The sequence below is a fragment of the Dromiciops gliroides genome, chromosome 3, assembly GCF_019393635.1.
Source record: "Dromiciops gliroides isolate mDroGli1 chromosome 3, mDroGli1.pri, whole genome shotgun sequence".
NCBI lineage: Eukaryota > Metazoa > Chordata > Mammalia > Microbiotheria > Microbiotheriidae > Dromiciops > Dromiciops gliroides.
Window position 1 is genome coordinate 249582329 of NC_057863.1, and position 22174 is coordinate 249604502.

The following is a 22174-nucleotide window of genomic DNA, read 5'->3' on the forward strand; positions in this document are numbered from 1 at the left end:
TACAAAGAATTTAAAAAAGAGGATTGTTTTATTAAACTCTGAATTTCCATCATAATTTGGTTTTTTTACGTGTATTATAAATATTAACATCATAGTAACAAAAAATCCCAATTTGTGTGTCTTTCTGCACTTCTTGGTGTTTTCTTCTGTGTTCTTTAAAAGTATTAATTGATGGGAGTAGCTAGGTGGCACAGTGGATAAAGCACTAGCCCTGGATTCAGGAGTACCTGAGTTCAAATCTGGCCTCAGACACTTGACACTTACTAGCTGTGTGACCTTGGGCAAGTCACTTAGCCTTCATTGCCCTACCAAAAAAAAGTATTAATTGATGAGAAATTAAAAATATTGATGATGATAGAACACTAGGCCTGAAGTCAAGAAGACCTGAGCTCCTATCTAGCCTCAAACATTTACTAATTAACTTGTGTGACCCTGGGCAAGTCACTTATTTTCTATTTTTTCCAGTTTCCTTATCTGTAAAATGGGGATAATATTTGCAACTACCTCCTAGGGTTCTTGTGAGGATCAAATGAGACAATAATCATAAAGTACTTAGCACAGTGCCTAATACATAGTAAGTTCTCTATAAATGTAAGTTATTTGCTATTTTTGTTTATTTGTTTGTTTTGGGGCGGGGGGGGGCAATTGGGGTCAAGTGACTTGCCCAGGGTCACACAGCTAGCAAGTGTCAATAAGTATCAAGTGTCTGAGGCTGGATTTGAACTCAGGTCCTCCTGAAGCTGGGGCTTTATTCACTGTGCCACCTAGCTGCCCCAGCTATTATTTTTTTAAATTCCGGTCATTACTCATGAAGTCACAGACAAATCAAGCAAAACAAGTTAACACCCTGACCGTGTCTGAAAATGTGTTGGTTGAATTTAAATTTGCTACCTGTCACATCTTTTCCATGTTAGTCTTTGTCAGTGTTGTAAGTGAAGGGCCTATGAGCTCCCTAAAAGGCAGGGGCTTGCTGTACAACATCTGGCACAGGCCCATTTACAATAAATCTGCAATTTTTGATGGTGACGGTTATAAAATGACACCACTACTATCCACTGGGACTGAGATAATTCTTTATACCAATGGCCCCTTACTTACTTTAGCATCTGACTAAACAGTTTCCTTTCTAATGTTATTCTCCATCCTTAAGACTTTCTTAAGTCTGGAAGGCAATGGGACCTAGGACTACATAGATAGGCTTGGAGTCAAGAAAAACTGGATTTAAATTCTATTTCTGAAACTTAGTTGTATGATCCTGGACAAGTCACTTAACCGGAGTCCCAGGTTCTTTATCTGTAAAATGGAAATAATAATAGTATCTACCTATTGTATGTTAAAAGTGTTATGGGCCTAGCACCCCAGAAGTTCTCTGGGGGTACATCAAAGAACCTTCTCCTTGAGAAACAAAACCAAAGGACAGACACACCTAAAGAAATAAGTGGAACCAGATCGGGACTGAGCTAGCTCCAGGACCCCCACCCTTCATTCCAGTCTCCCTCACCTCTGGGGAGAGAAGATTAGGTGTGACTGCTGCCTTTGTGTCCTGAGGACATGGCTTGAGAAATCTGCAGCCACCCCTCACCCAACTCCTCCAGCCACCACCAGTGGGGGAGGGTCCTCCCTCACTAAAGGAACTTTCCACAGTCAGACAATCACCTCCATCAGTCCTCTATAAAAGTATCTGCCTGTCTCCTGCTTGAGGAGATTGGTATCTCAGAGTCATGCTCTATGCCATTCCTTCTCTCCATGAGAAGAAGTCCAAGGATTTCTCTCTTGGTTTCCCTTCCCCAGCCCCTAAATAAACTATTATCTTATTCTATTGGATTGGTGTGCAAGAGGGTGTAATTCTTTAAAGAGGAATTCCTAAGGACCCCAAACCCAACCCCTATCCCAACCCCCCTACCCCATTTCCCCCACAACATTATTTTGATTCCAATTCCTTTCCCACCACTCTCATTTTCTAGCTGAAAGTAGTTTCCCAGAAAAGCAACTCCTCCAAGTTAGGGAATAGGAGCCCAGGGATTTGGGGTTCTGTTCCATGGTCTGGCAACAGCAGGGAGCAGGCAGTCAGGCCCGAGCCCCCTTCCCTCCTCTTCCTTCCCCTTCATCATACAAGATTTGTCACATTTTGTCCCTTTGCTCACACCACAACCCAGAACAAATCTGCGAAGTTCTCTTTTGGACCAAGCCCTAAGAATCGAATGCGCTAGACTTGCTCACCATCAGTTAGCATTTACTGAGGACTGGGGGTGTTTATTTCCTTTTCCCCTGAAACATAGTATCACTTCCCTGCCTCTTCTACTAGAACATAAGCTCCCTGAAGGCAAGGACTCTGTGTGTGTGTGTGTGTGTGTTTAATCTGTGTCCCCATTGCCTATCATGATGCATGATTGTTTTATGTTGAATTGAATCCAGTCAGTCAAGCAGTGTTTACCAAGTGGCTACTATGTGCCCAACACTGTGCTATGCACAGAAGATACAAAGAAAGTCCAACCACCCCCCTCCCCAAACCCAACCCCCAAAACAAAACCAAACAAACCAGTCCCTGCCTTTAAAGTCTAATGGGGGAGATAACACACAGGTTGGGCTTTATCTGGGATATAAAAGAAGCCTGGAAAGCTAAGAGGCAGCTATAAGGGAGATAAGGAAGGAGAAAGTTTTACAACTAATGAAAAAAGCTTAGAATTGGGAGGTGTCTACCTCCCCTCCCCTCCTCTTTTTCAAGACAATTGGGGTTAAGTGACTTTCTCAAGGTTACAAAGCTAGTAAGTGTCTGTCTGAGGTGGGATTTGAACTCAGGGAGATGTCTTCCAGGATCCATTCCAGGGGTTCTATCCACTTCAGCACCACCTTGCTGCACCATCCTATCCTTTTTTTTTTTTTTTTGCGAGGGCTAAGTGACTTGCCCAGGGTCACACAGCTAGTAAGTGTGTGTTAAGTGTCTGAGGCCGGATTTGAACTCAGGTCCTCCTGAATCCAGGGCCGGTGCTTTATCCACTGTGCTACCCAACTGCCCCATCCTATCCCTTTTTACATGGGCTCTGTTCTGAGCCCTCTTCTCTTTCTCCACTCTCTTAGTAAATTTACCAATTCCTTTGAGTTTAAACTATCAGTTCTAGTCATATGACACCAAATTCTACAGATCTAGCCCTCAAACTCTCTTTTGTGTTCTAGTCCTGAATCTCTAGTTGTCTGCCATACATGTCCACCTTGATCTCTCAATTGAACAGTACTCATTACACCTGCCCCTTTTTCTTGCTTTCCTATGTCTGATAACAGTTATTATTGTTGTTTACTTGTGTGTGTTTTTTTAGTCACGTCCAACTCTTTTGGTTTCTTGGTAAAGATACTGAAGTGAGTTTCCATTTCCTTCTCCAGCCTATTTTACAGATGAGGAAACTGAAACAAGCAGGGTTAAGTGACTTGACTAGGGTCACACAGCTAGTAAGTGTCTGAGGCCAAATTTGAACTCAGGAAGATGAGTCTTCCCAGAATCCAAGTGTTCTATACACTGTACCACCTAGTGGCTGATAAGGGTACTACCATCTTTCCAATTACCCAGGTTCCCAACTTCAGAGTCAGGCACTGACCTATTTTGGAAGCACTTTATACCTACCATTCTTTGGCCGGATATTTCCTTTTCTCCCATCACACTCTACCTTATATTATAATTATCTGTGCATGTAGAGTATCTCTTACTCTACCTTATATCGTAAGGATCTGTTGTATGCAGAATATTCCCTCTCTTCTTCCTAGAATATAAGCTACCTGACACCAGGGACTATGTCATCGTTTATCCTCATGTTCCCAAGGCACAATGTCTTCCTGTTGTTTGATGAATTGAATTAAATTTACATTGACCTATCTTGGAAGTTTTGTGCATCTTCTTGAGGGATGGCCGATGTCAGTTCATGTTTCTTCTAGAAAAGAAGCCATTTGCTCCATGATAGAGGGATTTGTCTTCATTTACTTTTTCTTACTCCTCTACACTGGAGCTGGCATATAAACAGAGGCATGCCAAGTCAGTGTGGCCTGGGTTCTTTGGGACACTGCCTAGACAAGGGACATTGTATTCACAGCCTGAGAAAATCAGGCTGTAATTCTAGTCCTCTAAGATGCTTAGATCCAAGACAATGTAGAAATGGAGGAAGGATAATCTTCCATTCCTCTCGCCCCCACCCCATCCCTCCCTGTGCCCAATCTGTGAACATGGCCTGTCCATTCTTCCTTTGCAACATCACAAAAATGTTCCCTTCTCTCCTCTGCCACTGTCACCACTCTGGTGTAGGGCCTCAATCACCTCTCAATGGGACGGACTATTGCAATAGCTTGCAGGTGGGTCTGCCTACCTCAAGCCTATCCCCCATCTAGTCTATCCTCCACTCAGCTACCAAAAGGATCTTCCTAAAGTGCAGGTCTGATCCTGTTAGCCCCTTTCCCCTCAACCCATCAACTCCTACTGTTCTCTATTACCTCCAGGATCAAAAGTAAAACCCCGTTTGGCTTTTAAAGCCCTTCATAACCTGACCTCCTCCCACCTTCCTATCTTCCCATTCATCTTACACTTCACTCCCTTCTACATCAAGTCAAGACAATTAGAAGTGGTGCCAACTATGTACCAGGCACTGCGCTAAGTGCACTTGGATACAAAGAAAGGCAAAACCACAACAAAACAAACAAAACCCGAGTCCCTGCTCTCAAAGAGCTCACAGTCTAATGGGGGAGGGGGTTGACAAAAATGCGAACAACTGTGTATAAGCAGCCATCTTAACTGGAAGTCCCATGGGCCTGATCTTCATGGGGGTAACTCTCCAGATGATAGATATGGAAGCTAGGCTGGAAACAGTCCATGGTCTGGGAGGAGGGGTGGCTGGGAGGCTATGCTTCTGTTCCCAGGGTTCTTAGGCTTACCTGACTTCTAGTGGTGGTTGGTCAGCAGGTGGTAGTGAAGGGAATTGGTGGGACCCTTCTCTACTGGGCTTGTTCTATTAGGTGATAGCCATAGGCTTGGGGCTAGAAATAATGATGGGTCTGAGGGACACTGTTTCTGGAATTCTTGGGCTTCCCTGATCCAGAGATGGTCGTTGTTGACAATTGTTGCTGTTGTTGGGAATGGCAGACCCTTTCACAGGGTTTGCTTCCCTGGATGAAGACCAGTTTGTATGCAAGTGAAAATGCACTTAAAAAGAAACTTCTTTCTAGAACACTCAAGAATCAGAGCAATGTGTTTGTGAATCTTTTTTTTTTTTTAATATTCTTTACCTTCCTGCTAAAACCTCCTGGGCCCCAGGTTTCATCAGGCAGATTAAGAATCATCCAGGCAGTGGTCTCTGGGGGACTGAAATTTCATTCTGTTAGACTTCAGGAGCCCAGGCAAGCCGAATTAACTGTCATGTGGCTTATTCCAACCTCATCATCCTTTTTTTAACAAGGCAGTAACAAGATCTAGGTAGGAGGCAAGAATCTCTCCCTCCCCACATCTGTGATAAGATAGTTTCATACTCTTGGTAATAATATTTGCTACAGGGCAGGGGGTGTGGGAGTGTGGTGGGGGTGGGGGTGGGGGAAAGACACGTTTCCCAAGCTATCTTAATCAATTATCCATAAAGCCAGGGGAAAAGACAGAAAATTGTTGTAATTGCCTGTCACAGGATGCTAGCAGCTAACAAGCAGTCTCAAGTCAGGAAGCTACATTGGACAAGGGAGGTACAAGTCAGAGATGAGTGGCAGAGAGAATGCTGGAGGACTTAGATGTCCAGCCTACATCAACACTATCTCAGTCAGCAGTTCACAAGAGGTTGCTGCTCTTGTCTGGTTTCCATCAATGAAATGAGGAGCAAACTCAAGACCACATTCATTTATTCTGACAGAGCCAAGATATCTCATCAAACAAAATCTTAAGGAAAGAACAATCTCTCTACCAGGTTGCTCAAAAGTTGTGGACCATTACAAATAATGGATACCACTAGTAGCTAATAGTAATGTTCATGATGATGATGTGATTATTATTTTAAAAATCTGGACCTCTGGAATGGCCATGGAAATGTTAGGGAACTCCCAGCATGAGGATTTCCTCCATAGTTGCAGATCCACTCTTTCTCTACAATTTATACTCTTTGAGAGTATAAATTGACTGGGGGAAGGGAGGTACCTAGAAGTTAAGTGACTTATCACATAGCAGGTATGTCCCAGAGGCAGAATTCAGACCTTCCTGATCTAAATTCAGCCCTCTAGCTACGTGGTCACTTTGCTTCTGTCTTATGATAATATCTTTCTTTCTTTCTTTCTTTCTTTCTTTCTTTCTTTCTTTCTTTCTTTCTTTCTTTCTTTCTTTCTTTCTTTCTTTTTTTCTTTGTTTTGGTGAGGCAGTTGGGGTTAAGTGACTTGCCCAGGGTCACATAGCCAGTAAGTGTAAAGTGTCTGAGGCCGTATTTGAACTCAGGGCCTCCTGACACCAGGGCTGGTATTCTATCCATTGTGCCACCTAGCTGCCCCAATAATATTTCAAATAAATATAAAACAGGAGCTGCCCCCAAATGGAATGGGCTGTTTCCCTAGACAGTGAATTCCCTGTTGCTGCAGATGACCAAGCAGAGACTTGATGTTAGGGGTATAGTAGAATAAGGGTCCACCTAGGTCCCTTGGGTCCACAGACCCCAAAGGAGCCCATGGATAGATTTCAATGGGTTCATTCACTTGGTTGTGGGGAAAACCCACAGACTTATTTTCCTTAACCTCTAACTGAACTCTAACATTTCCTTCAATTATTTTAAAACATTCCTGGGAGATGAGTTCCATTGGCTTCGCCAGATTGCCAAAGGGCTTCGTGTTACAAAAAGATAAGGAAGCACTGTAAGAGAGGGCATCCATGCTCTGGGCAGGGTTTTGGATTGGATGACTTGGGATCTGGCAGAAAACACACTAACAGTAGCTTCAATTATGTGCCAAGTGGATTGACCCTGTATTGCTTGACTCTGGAGGGCAAAACTAGTGAGAAATGGTAGAGGTAGGTTTTGGTTCTTTAAGGAAAAGCTTTGGAACAGCTGTGCCTGTCAGTGGAATGCTCTGCCTTGGAAGGTGGTGAATTCATCAGCTCATAGACTTAGAGCTAGGATGACATGGAGTGAAAACCAGTTACAAACTAGAGTTGGTTTGCTGTGGGAATCAAGAGAACCAATTATATTCTATCTCATGAACATTAACTCCATCTTGTGCTGCCATATGTGTTCTCTTCCATCTTGTTGTTTTTCTGCAAATCATGTATGGGAAACTAGATGACATAAGCCATCTATTGTTTCAAAAATACAGGTGGATGCAATTAGTAAGCATCTCTCAATTTTGGGAAAAGAAAGACCTTGAAACCTACTTGTCCCCCTCCCAAATCAATTCGGAAAGCCCCTAATATTTCCTCCAATTAAAAATCAGATTACCTAATTTTGTATCCTGGCTTGTATCCTGTTAATTGTTTTCTTTTAATTAATTTGTCTTATTTGATTAATTGTTTTAAATAAACAAAAAATCTATCTCACTCTATTCAGGGTTTTTGTACTGACTGGGCAGTCCATTGATCCATTTATTATGCCTGTTTTGCTAATAAATAATATAGCTCAGATAGTTTCCTTAGTTATTATTAAGTACACACAGCTAGAAGAGACCATAGAGGCTAAATGGCCAACTCTTTCATTTTACAGATGAGACTCAGAAAGTTTAAGTGACTTGTCCAAGGTCACCCAGTCAGCGTCAAAGACAGATGCTGAAACCAGGTCTTCCCAAAAAAGACCAGATCTCTATCAACCACACACAAATAGAAACAGGCACCAAGTACATAAGGGTCTCTGTGGGCTGAATATTGACTTCGTTTTGAAATGTAACATTATCTATGTTTTATTGTATTTTTATTTATTTTGTCAAATACTTACCAATTACATTTTAATTTGGTTTGGATGCACCCAGGAGTGTCTTGAGCTTCATTGCAGCTCACAGATTGCATATTTGATCTGTCTACACTATACTGCTGCTGCTTTTCTACTCACCACTATAGGCTGAGAACAGGTTTTGAGAAGGAGGAGAAGGAGGGAGAAGGATCAAGGTTTTGGAACTTGGGTAAAGAGTAGTGTGTGCCACTGAAACCACAGGCACTGAAGCCTAATTTTGCCTCCTTCACAATTCTGTTTACAGATGCCCCAATTTGGGGCTTGAAGCTAGTAAAGCTAGTAAAAAAAGTGAACAGAATAGATTTGTGGCAAGAGAAATGTTGGTACTTCCATAGGTAATTTGAGCTGAACAAAAGGTGAGCAAACTATTTAGGGACATTTCAACCAAATAGCTGGGGTTAAGTGACAAGAGAATAATGAAATCCTGTGATCTCCTTTAGTGTTTCCCATGGAAATATCTCCTTCCTAGCTCATCATTAGATGCTTTGGGCAAGCCACATCACCATTCTGTCTTGATTTAATCAGGTATCATAAGAAGTTAAACCAGAGGATCTATAACTTTCTGTCCAACTCTTTAATTTAAACTTTGGCTTCCAGTCTCTGTTGTTCACTGAGTGGCCAAAAGATTCTCCCTAAATCACAGCTCTCACCTTATTACCTCCCCTGCTCAAGAATCTTTAATGGTTCCCTATTGCTTTTAGGATAAAATGCAAACTCCTCAGTTTGGCATTTGAAGGCCTACACAATCTAGTTCCAACCTTTACCTGTTCAGACTTATTTCACATGACTCTTTCTACAATTCTCTACTTCTGACCAAGTTAAGCTATTGTTCCTCATACATGACATTCTATCTTCTGTCTCTGAACTTATGCCCTGTCTATCCCCCACATCTGGACTCCCTCCTCACTTCCACCTCTTGGAATCTTGGTTTGTTGTTTTTTTAAAGGCAGGGATTCCACCCTTATCTCAATTAATGAAATCAGGGAAAAAGAAGACACCTCTACTAAATCAAGCAATCAATTAACAGAAGTGTCAAGGAATTTTCCAAGGATATGTGGATAATCCTCTCAATCAATTTGAGAGTATTGGGGGATTTATGCTATTGCATGAAAACAGATGGTACCACACAGTAAACATTTAGGACCTGGTTGAGAAGAAGGTCAAATCACACCACTTGAGCTCTAAATAAAACCAGAGTAATCAAGTCAAGAAATATTCATTAAGCAGAGATACTATAAAGGATGAAAGATAAAGAATGAAATGATCTCTACTAACAGCCAGCTTGCATTCAAGTACACATAATACATATAGAACAAATATAAAATTAATACACATTTATGCATAAACAAAGTAGTTAAATACCAGGTACTAAGGCAGAGAGGGCACTAGCAATCAGGAAAGTCAATGCAAAGATTGGTGCCTGAGTTACATTTTATTTTATTATTTTTTTTGGGGGGGTGAGGCAACTGGGGTTAAGTGACTTGCCCAGGGTCACACAGCTAGTAAGTGTTAAGTGTCTGAGGCCAGATTTGAACTCAGGTCCTTCTGATATCAGGGCTGGTACTTTATCCACTGCGCCACCTAGCTGCCCCCTGAGTTACATTTTAAAAGAATGGGAGAATTCTATGAGGCAGAGAAAAGTAGTAGGCTGGTATCCTAAACTTGGGGGTATTGGGGTGGGGTAGCCCATACAGAAAGATGAAGGCATGTTTTGAGTGAGGAACAGAGACAAAGCCAGTTTGGATTCCAGAGTGGGAATAGGGTAGTGCTGATCAATGAGGTTGGAAAGGTAGGTTGGGACCACATTGTATATGACTTTTTTTGTATATGACTTTAAAAGCTAAACAGAGTTTAATATTTTGTTCTAAAGGCAATCAGAAGCCACTGGAGTTGGTTGAATAGGGGAGTCACATGACTAGATCTGTCCCAAGGGAAAATTACTTGGGCATAGGTGTGTCAGATGGACTGGGGTGGTGAAAGACTTGAGGCATGGAGACCAATTAGGAGTCTGTTGTGATCATCTTGTTAGAGGTGATGAGGGTCTGAACTAAGGCAGGTAGCTCTATAATTGGAGAGGAGATTGGATAGAAGAGATATAGGGAAGTCAGAAATGGCAAGATTTGTCACCCATCTGTGGGATCAAGGAGAGAAAGGAATCAGTTGATAATGGTGAGGCTGCAAACCTGAAGCACTAAGAAGACAGCAATACCTTCAGCAGAAAACTGAAAGTTTGGAAGAGAGGAGGATGTAGAGGGAAAGATGATGAACTTAGTTTTAGTTTTAAATATATTCAGTTTCAAATGTCTCTGGGACTTCTAATTTGAAATGTTCAATAGGAAATTGGTCATGTGGGATTGAAGTTCAGTCAGTTAATAAGCATTAATTAAGCACCAGGTACTACGCTAAGTGCACCAGGGACACAAAGAAGGGCAAAACCCAAACAGAATAACAAGCACGGGGCTCCTAGTTTAATGGGGGAGAGAAAATGGAAACAGCTACATACAAATAAGATACATACAGAGGAGAGTGGGGATAGTCTCACAGGAAAGACACTAAGTTAAGGAAGCGTGCAAAAGGCTTCTTGTTTCTACAAGTGGGACTTTAGCTGAGATTTGAAGGAAGCATTAGATGCCAGGAGGTGGAGATTAGGAAGGAGAGAGACTGGATCATTAGGAGGCAGAACACCCAGCTGAGATAGAGCATACTCACTCATTGTGCGTGTTCTCCAAGTGTCTGTCCTGGGCCCTCTTCCTTTTTATTTACAAAAAATATATAGTACTTTACTTTTTCCAATTACATGTAAAGATTGTTTTCTTTTTTCTTTTTCTTTTTTTTTTGGGGGGGCGGGGTGGGGCAATGAGGGTTAAGTGACTTGCCCAGGGTCACACAGCTGTGTGTCTGAGTAAGTGTCTGAGGCTGGATTTGAACTCAGGTCCTCCTGAATTCAAGGCCAGTGCTTTATCCACTACGCCACCTAGCTGCCCCCTAAAGATTGTTTTCAACATTCATTTTTAAAATAAAATTTTGAGTTCCAAAATTTTCTCCCCCCTCCCCTGTCCCCTCCCCAAGATAGCAAGCAATCTGATATAGATTATCTGTCTACAATCACATTAAACACATTTCCACATTAGTCATGTTGTGAAAGAAGAAACAGAACAAAAGGGAAAAACCACAAGAAAGAAAAAACCCCAAAACAAAGGTGAAAATAGTTTGTTTCAATCTGCATTCAGATACCATAGTTCTTTTTCTGGATGTAGAGAGTATTTTCCATCATGAGTCTTTTGTAATTGCCTTGGATTGTTGTATCACTGAGAAGAGCTAATTCTATTACAGTTGATCATCACACAATGTTGCTGTTATTGTATACAGTGTTCACTTCACTCGGCATCAGTTCATGTAAGTCTTTCCTGGGCCCTTTTCAAGAGAGAAGAGTAGGTAGTATCCTGCTCTGTGATCTCATCACTTCTTGTGGATTTAATTATTGTCTCTACGCAGATCCATTCAAATCTAATATATCCACATCTAATCTCTCTCATCTCCAGTCTTGCACCATCAACTACCTTTTAGACACTTAGAACTGGATGTCCTATAGGCATCTCAACCTCAGCATGTCCAAAACAGAAATCATTGTCTAATCCGAAGAAGAGAAAGAAACTCATACTTTTTTTTCTTCCCTTTTCCTCCTTCCTTCTTTTCCTCCTTCCTTCCTTCCTTCCTTCCTTCCTTCCTTCCTTCCTTCCTTCCTTCCTTCCTTCCTTCCTTCCTTCCTTCCTTCCTTCCTTCCTTCCTTCCTTCCTTCCTTCCTTCCTTCCTTCCTTCCTTCCTTCCTTCTTTCCTTCCTTCCCTTTCTTGAAATTTCTTAGCGACTTGAATCAAATCTGTCAATTGACTTGTTCCCATTTGGCCAGTAACCAAAGCACTGTACTTTAAGACTACTTCCCTGGAAATAGAAGTGGTAAATAAGCTTTATTTGGTGAAAATTGCAAACTGTGGTATCATGCAGGGAGAAACATCCAGAGTGGCCCCTATTTTTCTTTAGACAGAAATCTTCCAGTCAAAAGCACAATAAGAGTAATGACAGGAAGAGATGAATTTGGGATTTGACATATCCCTGGTCTAGGTTTAACCTCTGTACTTAGATATTTCTTTGACACCTCCTCATCAAAACATACCAAGAAATAACTAAACAGCAGAACTGATAAAAAAAAGTTTAAAGAAGAAAAATACAGAGTATAAAGAAAGGGGCAGCTAGGTGGCACAGTGGATAGAGCACTGGCCCTGAATTCAGGAGGACCTGAGTTCAAATCTGACCTCAGACACTTGATACTTACTAGCTGTGTGACCCTGGGCAAGTCACTTAACCTTCATTGCCCCACAAAAAAGGGGAAAAATTAATAACCTTGCTTTTCTTTAAAAAAAATACAAACGATACAATAAAAGTATAAACTAATTTTTTTTCTGAGACATTACTGTGTGTTTGGACGTACCCAGCATACACTGAACACACCTATGGCAGCATCTAAAACTGAACACAATATTCTAGATGGGGTTTAACTGCACAGTCCAGTAGACCTATTTACTCCTTTATTCAGGACACTGTACTTCTGTTAAGCAACATATGATTTTTTTTTTTTGTGAGGCAATTGGGGTTAAGTGACTTGCCCAGGGTTACACAGCTAGTAAGTGTTAAGTATCTGAGGCTAGATTTGAACTCAGGTCCTCCTGAATCCAGGGCCGGTGCTCTATCCACTGCACCACCTAGCTGCCCCTAACATATGATTTTATTAAGGGGTTTTTTTTTTAGCTGCCACATCTAATTGTTGATTCATATTAAGCTTGAAGTCATTATTTGGGCATGAACTGTGGTTGTCAGTTCTCTCTCATCCTGTAGATGAAGTTCTCTATCACTGTGCTATAGGTATCCATTTTCTGACCTCTATTAGCAAAGCATCAACCAGATGTTGATCAGCACTATCTGACCAAGTGTCCCTGCTGCTGAGTCCCCCACAGATAGTACTGCTGTTGCTGCTTCACATCTCTCTCTTTTATCTTTACCCAGATATTCTCTGCTATGCTTTTACATTCAGTTTTATGAGTTTCTAAATAAGTGTTTATCTTCTTGACATAGAATGGTATTCCTCTATCCTTGTGTGATTATATCTTGCTGTTTTTGAACAAGATATCATTTTCCATTGCTATATATGTCATAAATGATATTCTGTGAAACAAGGTATATTGTTTCATGGCTATATTTCAGTCATCAATATCATACTACTGAAGCTCAGTGATAAACATTAGAGCATATTTACCTCCTTGGGTTAAAATTCTATTTCATTTTTTTACTTCCATATTTTCACATTGGTTTACAGATATTTCAGGCCACTGTACCTGATCCTCTTCCCTGATATTTTCTTTTATAAATTTCTGAGAACCTTGTCTATGATGATTCTTCTTTCTATATTATACCAGGTATCTTTTATAGTACTTAAAAATTTTTATTGGTATTCTTTTTACATCACCTAGATTTTCTCCTGTATCCCCTCCCTCTTCCAAAGAGCTATTCTTTGTAAAAAGAATTTTTTAAAAAAGAGAATGAAAATGAAAAAAATTCAGCAAAACTGATCAATGCATTTTGAAAAATATCGTTATTTGCAAAATTCCACACTCATGGATCCTGACCTCTACAAAGGAGAGTGGGGAGGTGTCTTCTCTTATCTCTTCTCTAGGACCAAGCTTGTTCTTTGTAATTTGGCAACCTTCATTTTTTATTGTTTTGTGGTTAGCAATTGGGTTTAACAGTTTTATCTAGATATTTCCAAGGAAGGCATTTGGAGAGAAGGGTGGGCTTTGAGATAAATCTTAATGGATGGATACCACTGGGAGAAACAGAAGAGGAAAAAGCTCAATCCCCAAACACTGATTTTATCAGTGATCAAGGCAAATAGCTTCCAAATCAAACTTGCACCTTTCTGGAGCACTCCCCCATACCTGGAAGACACTCCCTCCTTACCTTTACCTCTTAGAAGTAGAATCCCTTATTTTATCCAAATCTCAGCTCACATGTCACCTTTTACATAAAGCCTCTGCTGATGCCCTCACCTGATAATACCCATCCCACTAAACTACTTGGTATATACTTTGTACATATAGACACATTTGTGTGTATACATACATATATGTGTACATCTATATCTCTATACATTTTTTCTCCTTGACAGCAAGTTCTATTTCACTATTCTTTGTATGCCCAATGCCTAACACAGTGGCTGGGACACACAGTAGGTGCATAATAAATGTCTGCAGATTGATTCGTCCTGCTACTCTTGGTATAATTACATGAACACATCTTACAAGAGCTTGCTCCTCTTCCAGAGAGCTAAGACATTCTTCCCTTAGAAACAAGGGGAACCATGATGGCTAACACAGTGACCCAGTACTTCCAGAAAAATGCTCCAGTTGTAATATTAATAATAGCTAACATTATAGCTCCTACTATGTGTTAGGCACTATGCTAGACACTTTACAATTCTTATCTCATTTGATCTTCAAAAAATTCTGCAAGGTAGGTGCTATTATTACCCCATTTTATACAAGGAAACTGAAGCAAACAGAGACTAAATGACTTACCCAGGGTTACATGGCTAGTAAGTGTCTGAGGTTGGACTTGAACTCTGCTCTTCCTGACTCCAGGTGCAGCACTCTACCCACTACACCACCCAGCTGCTCTAGATGTGTGTCCCCTTGCCAATGGGCCAACACTGATATCGCTGATGCTTCCTTTAGAACCTTGAAAACAGCTTTCTCCTGCGCACCATGCCCAAGGCAAATATCACACATTGCAAGTCAGTGGAATTGACCCAACAATGAAGCTGCCAAAATAACACTGACCAAGATGTGATTGCAGTTGCCTATTTGCCTGGTACCTTTGCCTTACCACTCTCTATTCACTCTTTCCAAGGAAAAGACCTTAGCAATTCCACTGTCATCATGGGGGATGAGCCTAAATTCACTGGCTGGCTCCTTCCCATTTCCCAAAAAACATGCTCAGGTATCCAAAATCCTAAAAAAAATCTTTCTTTTCATTGATCTTTACTATCTACCTATTGTCCCATCATGTTTCTCTCATTCACTACTAAGTGTCTTGAAAAAGTTGTCCATGTTTGATGCTTACAATTCTTCTTAACTTCCATGGAATTAATATTTCACTGTCAAAATGATATTGAAACAGCTCTCTCAAAGGTTAACAATGACCTTCTAATTACAAAATCGAATGGCCTTGCCTGTGGGAAGTCAGGTATGCTAATGTGAAGTATTAGTATAGTCTTATGGACCTATGAGTTGGTCCAACTTTTCTGCAAATCCAATGACCTTTCAAGTTCTTTCTACGTTTTGCTTGACCATTTTTCAGCTTTGACATTTCTGATCACTCTCTCTTAATGAATATGCTCTCCTCACTTGGCATCAGAAATATCAAAGTCTCTCCTTCTGTCTCTATAATTAGTCAACTTATTTCTCTTTTTCTTCATCCTCTTCCCAATCCTTAAATGTTGGTGTTTCTCAAAGACTTATCTGTGGCCTTATATATTCTCTCCCATAAAAATCTCATTCGCTCCCATAGCTCCAACCATTCCCTCTGTGAAAATGGTTCTCAAGTTTATGTTTCTGGTCCTGACTTCTCTTCTGAATTCCACACCCAAATCTCTAACTGCCTATAGAACTTCTCCAACTAGATATGGCACAACTGACATTTTCCCATTTGACATCTCATCTCATCTCATTAGTTACCAAGTCCTATTGAACCCACCTTCACATCTTTGATAAAGTTGTTATCATTGTCACTATTTTATTAAATACCTTAATTATAACCCCTCCATTCCCATTCCTAAACTATTACAATTGTCTCCTTATAGGTTTGTACTTTCTCCTTTTAGTCATGCTATTTTCACTTCTTTTTCTTCTGTTCTCCTAAGTTTTCGTTTTCATTCTCCCTCTTCTCCTTCTTCCCAAATCCCAAAGTAAAAGCAACTGTAATGAGTAAATAGGAGGGGAAGAGATGGGGGGAGTCCATGGATAGGGCTCTAGAGGCAAGAAAATAGAACCAGTATTGATTCCTCCTCCTTTCCCCCCAACACTTGAGTCTTTCAGATTTGTGTTATGAAGCCTGTCAGGAGATATTTTGAGTAATCAATCATTAAAATAAGACTATGGAGGAAACATGGTAAGTCAACCTTCACACAAGCAGGTGAAACAAATTGTCTTCATTTCAAGCAACCAGACAAAGTCTCCAGGATCAATAAAAGACAAAACAAAACAAAACACTTCTCTTCCTCTATTTCTTCCTACCACATCTTTCCATCACTGGAAGTGTGAACATTAGCACTTTCTCATGGGCTTGCAAGCCAGCCATGGTATTTAAGAGAATCAGACAAGGGGAATAACATTGAACAGACCAGCCTATATGTAATAATGAATAGAGTTGTGGTATGACTATGTTTTGAGGGCATAGATAGAAAAGCTAGATGAGGCTGGAAGAAGCAGTGCGAATGATGGGCCTATTATGTTTTGACTTGTGAATTTTCTCCCCTTGTGGTAAATATGGAATGTTCTTTAAGGTTAATGTGGGTATAAGATCTTATGCTTGGGAAATTCCAGCTTCTAGATGAATGAGAAAAGGAGAATTGAATGCTGATGAAATTTTATTCTGGATGTAGCCTAAAGCTGTCTATTCTTTTCCCTCTCCCAGTTGCCATCTCAAGAGGTGCCTGGCAGCAAACGGCAGGATAATGACAAATGTAGACTGGGAAATTCAATTCACTGGTGCCTCTGATAGACAGTTTCACATTGTGGGGTTACCTTAGTCAGTATCACAGTCGTTAGAAATTATGCATGAAAAATATCAGCTATTTTCCCCATTCAAAGCACAAAACAGAATGTCATAGCTTACCTGCTGGTGCCATTTTCAACTCTTTCTAGGTCTTCATCAGTGGTCCTGACTGAGAGTCTGTGTGTGGTAGGATAGGAGTGCTGAGTGTTGATTTTTGCCATCTTTTTGTTTTGCAGTCCCAAATTTCAGCTAAAAACACAAATGATTAACATTTTTATGATTGGATGTATGAGACAATAGCCAAATAATCATTTATAATGGAAGATTCTAGTGTTTTCAGTAGTAAACAGCCTAACCTCAGTTGAGTAGCCTAACCTAGTGTTGAAAAACACTAGAAAATATCAGGTGGATGTTAATAATTGGTAGCATTGTGGTGGTGGCCCTTTTTGATTTTCCCTTTGACTGAATTTTTGGTGTAAAAATGAGGAAAACATTCATCTCCATGATGGGTTCAGTGTCAAGGGACCTGTGCTGGAAAATTTACCATTGATCATTCCCTTTCATCAAACATAAATTAGGATTTATATCTACATTCTAACTCATAGGAAAATAATGCTGATCTAATAATAAAAGCCATATGGAAAAGGGATCTGACCTGTTTTTCCTGACTCTAGAGTACAAAACTAAGACCTCTTCCCTTATGGCATGCACTCTCTAAAGAGAGAAGTGGAAAGACCTGTAATGAGATGATTGCAGGAGTTTGGGAAAGGGGTAATTAAGGTCTTTGCTAAAGTAGTGACAGTGATAATAAGCATAATCAGAGATGTTGTAAAGGTAGAATTAACAGGGAGGAGGGCAGGGAGAAAAACGGGGAGAGAGAGATTGATTGGACCATCAGCAAGAGTCAACAAAGAGCAGAGCTGCCAAAAAGAATGAGCCAAAAAGAATGAGATTGAGGAACTATTTACTAATGCTTTTGGAAAGCACCTCCAGTTCTGGGTGATAAGACAAATGAAAAGACATCCTTTAAACATGTAGTTAACAGACTAGAACCAATTATTAAATGTCTATGCGTGTTCAAATCTTTCCAAGGCATTGCCATTACATGCCATCATGACTTTTCCAGAAGCATGCCCCCTAGCCTTTCCCATGAGAGGAATTTGCATCAGTTGAGCATGCTAATGCACTCTATGCTTCAATTTTCCCATTACATGTACAGTAATAGGTGGCCTATTTTTGCAAAAGTAGCATATGGTGGTGAAAAATATGTATATTCTTTAATATTTCCATTCAGAAGATGCCATAAGTCTTTCAAATATATGTTTTCTCAAAGTCTAGATTCTACATTTTCCTTTTTGCTTATCTTTTCATTAGTTTCATTTAAGCTCTGAGAGAGGAAGATTAAGGTTCTCTGTAATCATGTATTACAATGTATATTTTTTAGCAAAAAAAATTGAAAAACAAAAAATAAAACCTTTGTCAAAATGGTGCATTCGTGTAAAAAAATAGGCACAGAAGGATAATTTTAACACATAATAAAAGCACACATCAAAACCCAAAAGGTAGCATTATTTGCAGCAGAGAAATAGTAGACTCTTTCACAATAAATACAGGAGTAGAAAAAAAAATTTTACTTTCTCCATTATTTTATAAAGTTCCAGAAATACTAGTGGTAGTAGTAAGAAAAAAAGGAGAAAAATAAATATCTGTGTGTGTTTGTTGTTGTTGTTGTTTATCCTTTTTTTTTTTTTTTTTGGTGAGGCAATTGGGATTAAGTGACTTGCCCAGGGTCACACAGCTAGTAAGTGTCAAGTGTCTGAGGTCAGATTTGAATTCAGGTCCTCTTGAATCCAGGGCCAGTGCTCTATCCACTGCACCACCTAGCTATCTCTATCCTTGACATTAGGGTGATGCCATGACTTGCAATTGAATTTAAGTGAGGCAGGGCTGTGCAAGGTCACCAACTTCACTTTCTCCTACAGAGCCATCTGGGTCCAGTGGCAAGATATATATCAGGATGACTGAAGATGGCCCTGGATGTTTAAGGCTATTTGGGTTAAGTGACTTGCCCAGGGTCACACAGCTAGTAGTGTCTGAGGTAAGATTTGAATATAGGTCTTCCCAACTTCAGGGGCAGCTCTCCATCCGCTGCACCACCTAGTTGTCCATGTGTGTATATACACTGACAAACATGAGAATTATTCTTATTTATAGACATGTATATAGATAGATACATGTATATATTTACTTAGAAACCCAAGAAAATAAGAAGATACTTATTAAAAATGACTAATAAATTCAGTAAAGTAGCAAGATATGTAATAATTCCACAAATTATCAACATTTCTGTATAGATATAACAAAAACATGGAAGAAAATATAGAATACTCTCATCCAAAACAACTTAAAATTACTTAAAATATCTAGGAATCAATCTACTAGGATATTTTCAGGACATATAAATAGCAATTACAAAATATTATTTACAGAAATAAAGAAAGCAGCAAAAAACTGGTGGAATATTCATTGATCCTAGTGGATCCATGCCATATAATAAAATGATGGTATTATCTAAATTAATTTACAGATCAGATTTAGTGTTATCTCAACCAAACTGCCAAGAGTTTACTTTTTTTGTGTGAGGCAATTGGGGTTAAATGACTTGCCCAGGGTCACACAGCTGGTAAGTGTTAAGTGTCTGAAGCCGAATTTGAACTCTAGATGTATATTGGAAGGAAGTCAGAGACAGAAGAATCTACCATACATCAAACAGTATTTATAGCAGTACTTTTTTACTAGGAAAGAACTGGAAACAAAGTGGATGTCCACTGATTGGGGCATGGCTAATCAGACTGCCATACGTTACTAGAATAGAATATATTACTGGCCTTTAAGAAACAGTGATATGAAGAAAACAAGGCAACATGGGAAAACTTCTATGAACTGATAAAAAATGATGAAAACAGAAGCAGGAAAATAATAGATACGCTGGTTACAATTATATAAATGTCAAGAACAAGAAGAAGAATAAAACTGAATAGAGTTTACTTATAATGAACAAGCTTGGTCCAAATGAAGAAATTCTAAGAGTGTTCCTCTTTCCCACTTTTGCAGAAGTTTGGGGACTAGAGGCTGAACCAAACCTATAATGGCAGACTTGATTGATATATTGGCTAATTTTGCTTAATTATTTTATTTTCCTCTTTCTGTTTTATTATTTGTTATAGGAATGGCTCCCTGGGTAGGGGAAAGGTAGTGAATAAGTTATATTATCTTATAAATACCCAAATTAACTATAAAGACATATGAGAAAAGATTCTATCTACATTCAGAAAAAGAATTGATAAATGGAAGTATGTCTAGAACAATTAACATACATACACACATAACATACATAAACACATGTGTAAAATTATTCTTTATATACTTCTCTTTATCACTTCTTTCTCTGGATGCAGATAGCATCTTTCTTCATATATACACATATATACAAATGCACACATGCATACATACATATATACCTATTTGTGTCTAATGGTAGCCATCTCTAGGGTGGGGAGAGGAAAGAAAAAAAGGGGAAAAAAGAAATCCACATGATGATTTTGTTGTATATTTGAAAGGAACAGCTAGTTGTGCATAGTAGATCTGCAGTTTCATGTACAATCATCTATTTTATTTTACTATTTTATGAAAATGCTTGTTTTATTCCATAAATGAAAAATAAAATTAAAAACAAAACACAAAAGTAATGAAGGGGATATAAAAATAAAACGTATCAATTAAAATTGTTTCAAAAGATTGTTTTTCTTAGATGGAGTAATTCGGTCTTCCCTCGTGCAACTACCTGGTTTAAACGCAACAGATGCCAAGAGAGAGGTCTCCAAAGACAGTGATTTCAGGAAGTCACCCAGTGACTCACTCCAGAACCAAATGAATTATTAAAAACAGATGAAGGTCAACAAAGGAACAAAAGCATTTTCATCAGTAAGGAATGTGAATACTGTTTAACAAGATGAAAGTCTTGTAGGTTTCTGAACAGCATCTGTTTATGGCATTGTGTCACCTGGGTTCTTTGCTTATCTTTGATTTTGATTGATAATAATAATAATGATGATAATAATGCCATATAATCACATAGGGCTTTCGAGTTTGCAAATCATTTTCACATTCATTAGCTCATTTGATACAGCCACACTAGAAAGTAGGAAGAGCATGATAATTACGCCTCCGTTTACAGATGAAGGAACCGAAGATCAAAGAAGCTAAATGACTCAAGTTTATACAAGCATCAAGAGGGGAACCAGGACTCAAAGTTAGCTCTTCTGGCTTCAAGATGACAGCCATTTTTCTTTACCTGCACCTTCTTATCAAAATAATCATATATATTTACGTAGTACTTTACTAGTTCACAAAGTAAACCACCTCATACTAACCTTATAACTACTTAGAGAGTTGGCACAGTGAGTGTTAATATCCCATTTTAAAGAAGAGAAAACTGAGACCCAGAAAGTTGGGTGGCTTGCTCATGGTCCACACAGCTTGTAAGTGACACAGGAACTCTAATTTCCATTGCTGATGCGCACTATTTGTTTGCTTGTTTGGTTTTTTTGGTGAGGCAATTGGGGGTTAAGTGACTTGCCCAGGGTCACACAGCTAGTAAGTGTTAAGTGTCTGAGGCTGGATTTGAACTCAGGTCCTCCTGAATCCAGGGCCAGTGTTCTATCCACTGCACCACCTAGCTGCCCTGCTGATGCGCACTATTGATTGGTATGAACCTTTTTTGGGGGTAACAATCGAGCAAGTTGAAATAAGAGTCACTGACCTACCGTTATGGCCAGCAATCTTATTATGAGATTTACATTGTAAAGATATCATTAAAAAGGAAAAAAAAGACCTAGACATATTACAATTTCTATGTCTTCTTTACTTAGGATAGTAGAAAATTAGAGACAACCCACATGCTCACCTATTTATGAATAGTTGAAGCAATCATGGCATAGTCAATGAAATTTGTCGTACCAAATGTAACTGGAAATTATTGTATCACAAAATGACAAGTAAAAAGAAATATGTAACAACCTGTGGGAAGTGGTGCAAAATGAGGGCAGGGGAAAATAACAACAACAAAAATAATATCATAATACATATTGACTAATGGAGGCAATAGATCCCTACAGGTTTAGAGACAGATTCAGACAGGGACATAACAAATATACTGTTATTTTTTATTTTGGCTAAATTTGTATTACATATTTTCCTTAAAATTAAAAAAAACTTGAATTTTATGGTTTTATTGGAGACTTGAATTCCACATTTGGTTTGTTTGATAACTTACTAGATTTTGTTGAAAGAATTAAAAAAAATAATGACCCCCAAAATATTCCTCAGACCCAAAAGAATTTGTCTATTTTTTACT

General features: G+C 39.3%; 1 protein-coding gene across 4 annotated transcripts in view; it reads right to left on the reverse strand.

The window, feature by feature from the left end:
- Positions 1-16979, reverse strand: part of CNGA3 (cyclic nucleotide gated channel subunit alpha 3) — a 47656-nt gene extending 30677 nt beyond the window's left edge. For all 4 annotated transcript variants that reach the window (XM_043997845.1, XM_043997847.1, XM_043997844.1 and 1 more), the window contains exon 1: positions 16879-16979. In XM_043997845.1, coding sequence (XP_043853780.1) covers positions 16879-16979 — 101 coding nt within the window. The remainder of the gene's footprint in view (positions 1-16878) is intronic.
- Between the last annotated feature and the right edge of the window lie 5195 nt (positions 16980-22174).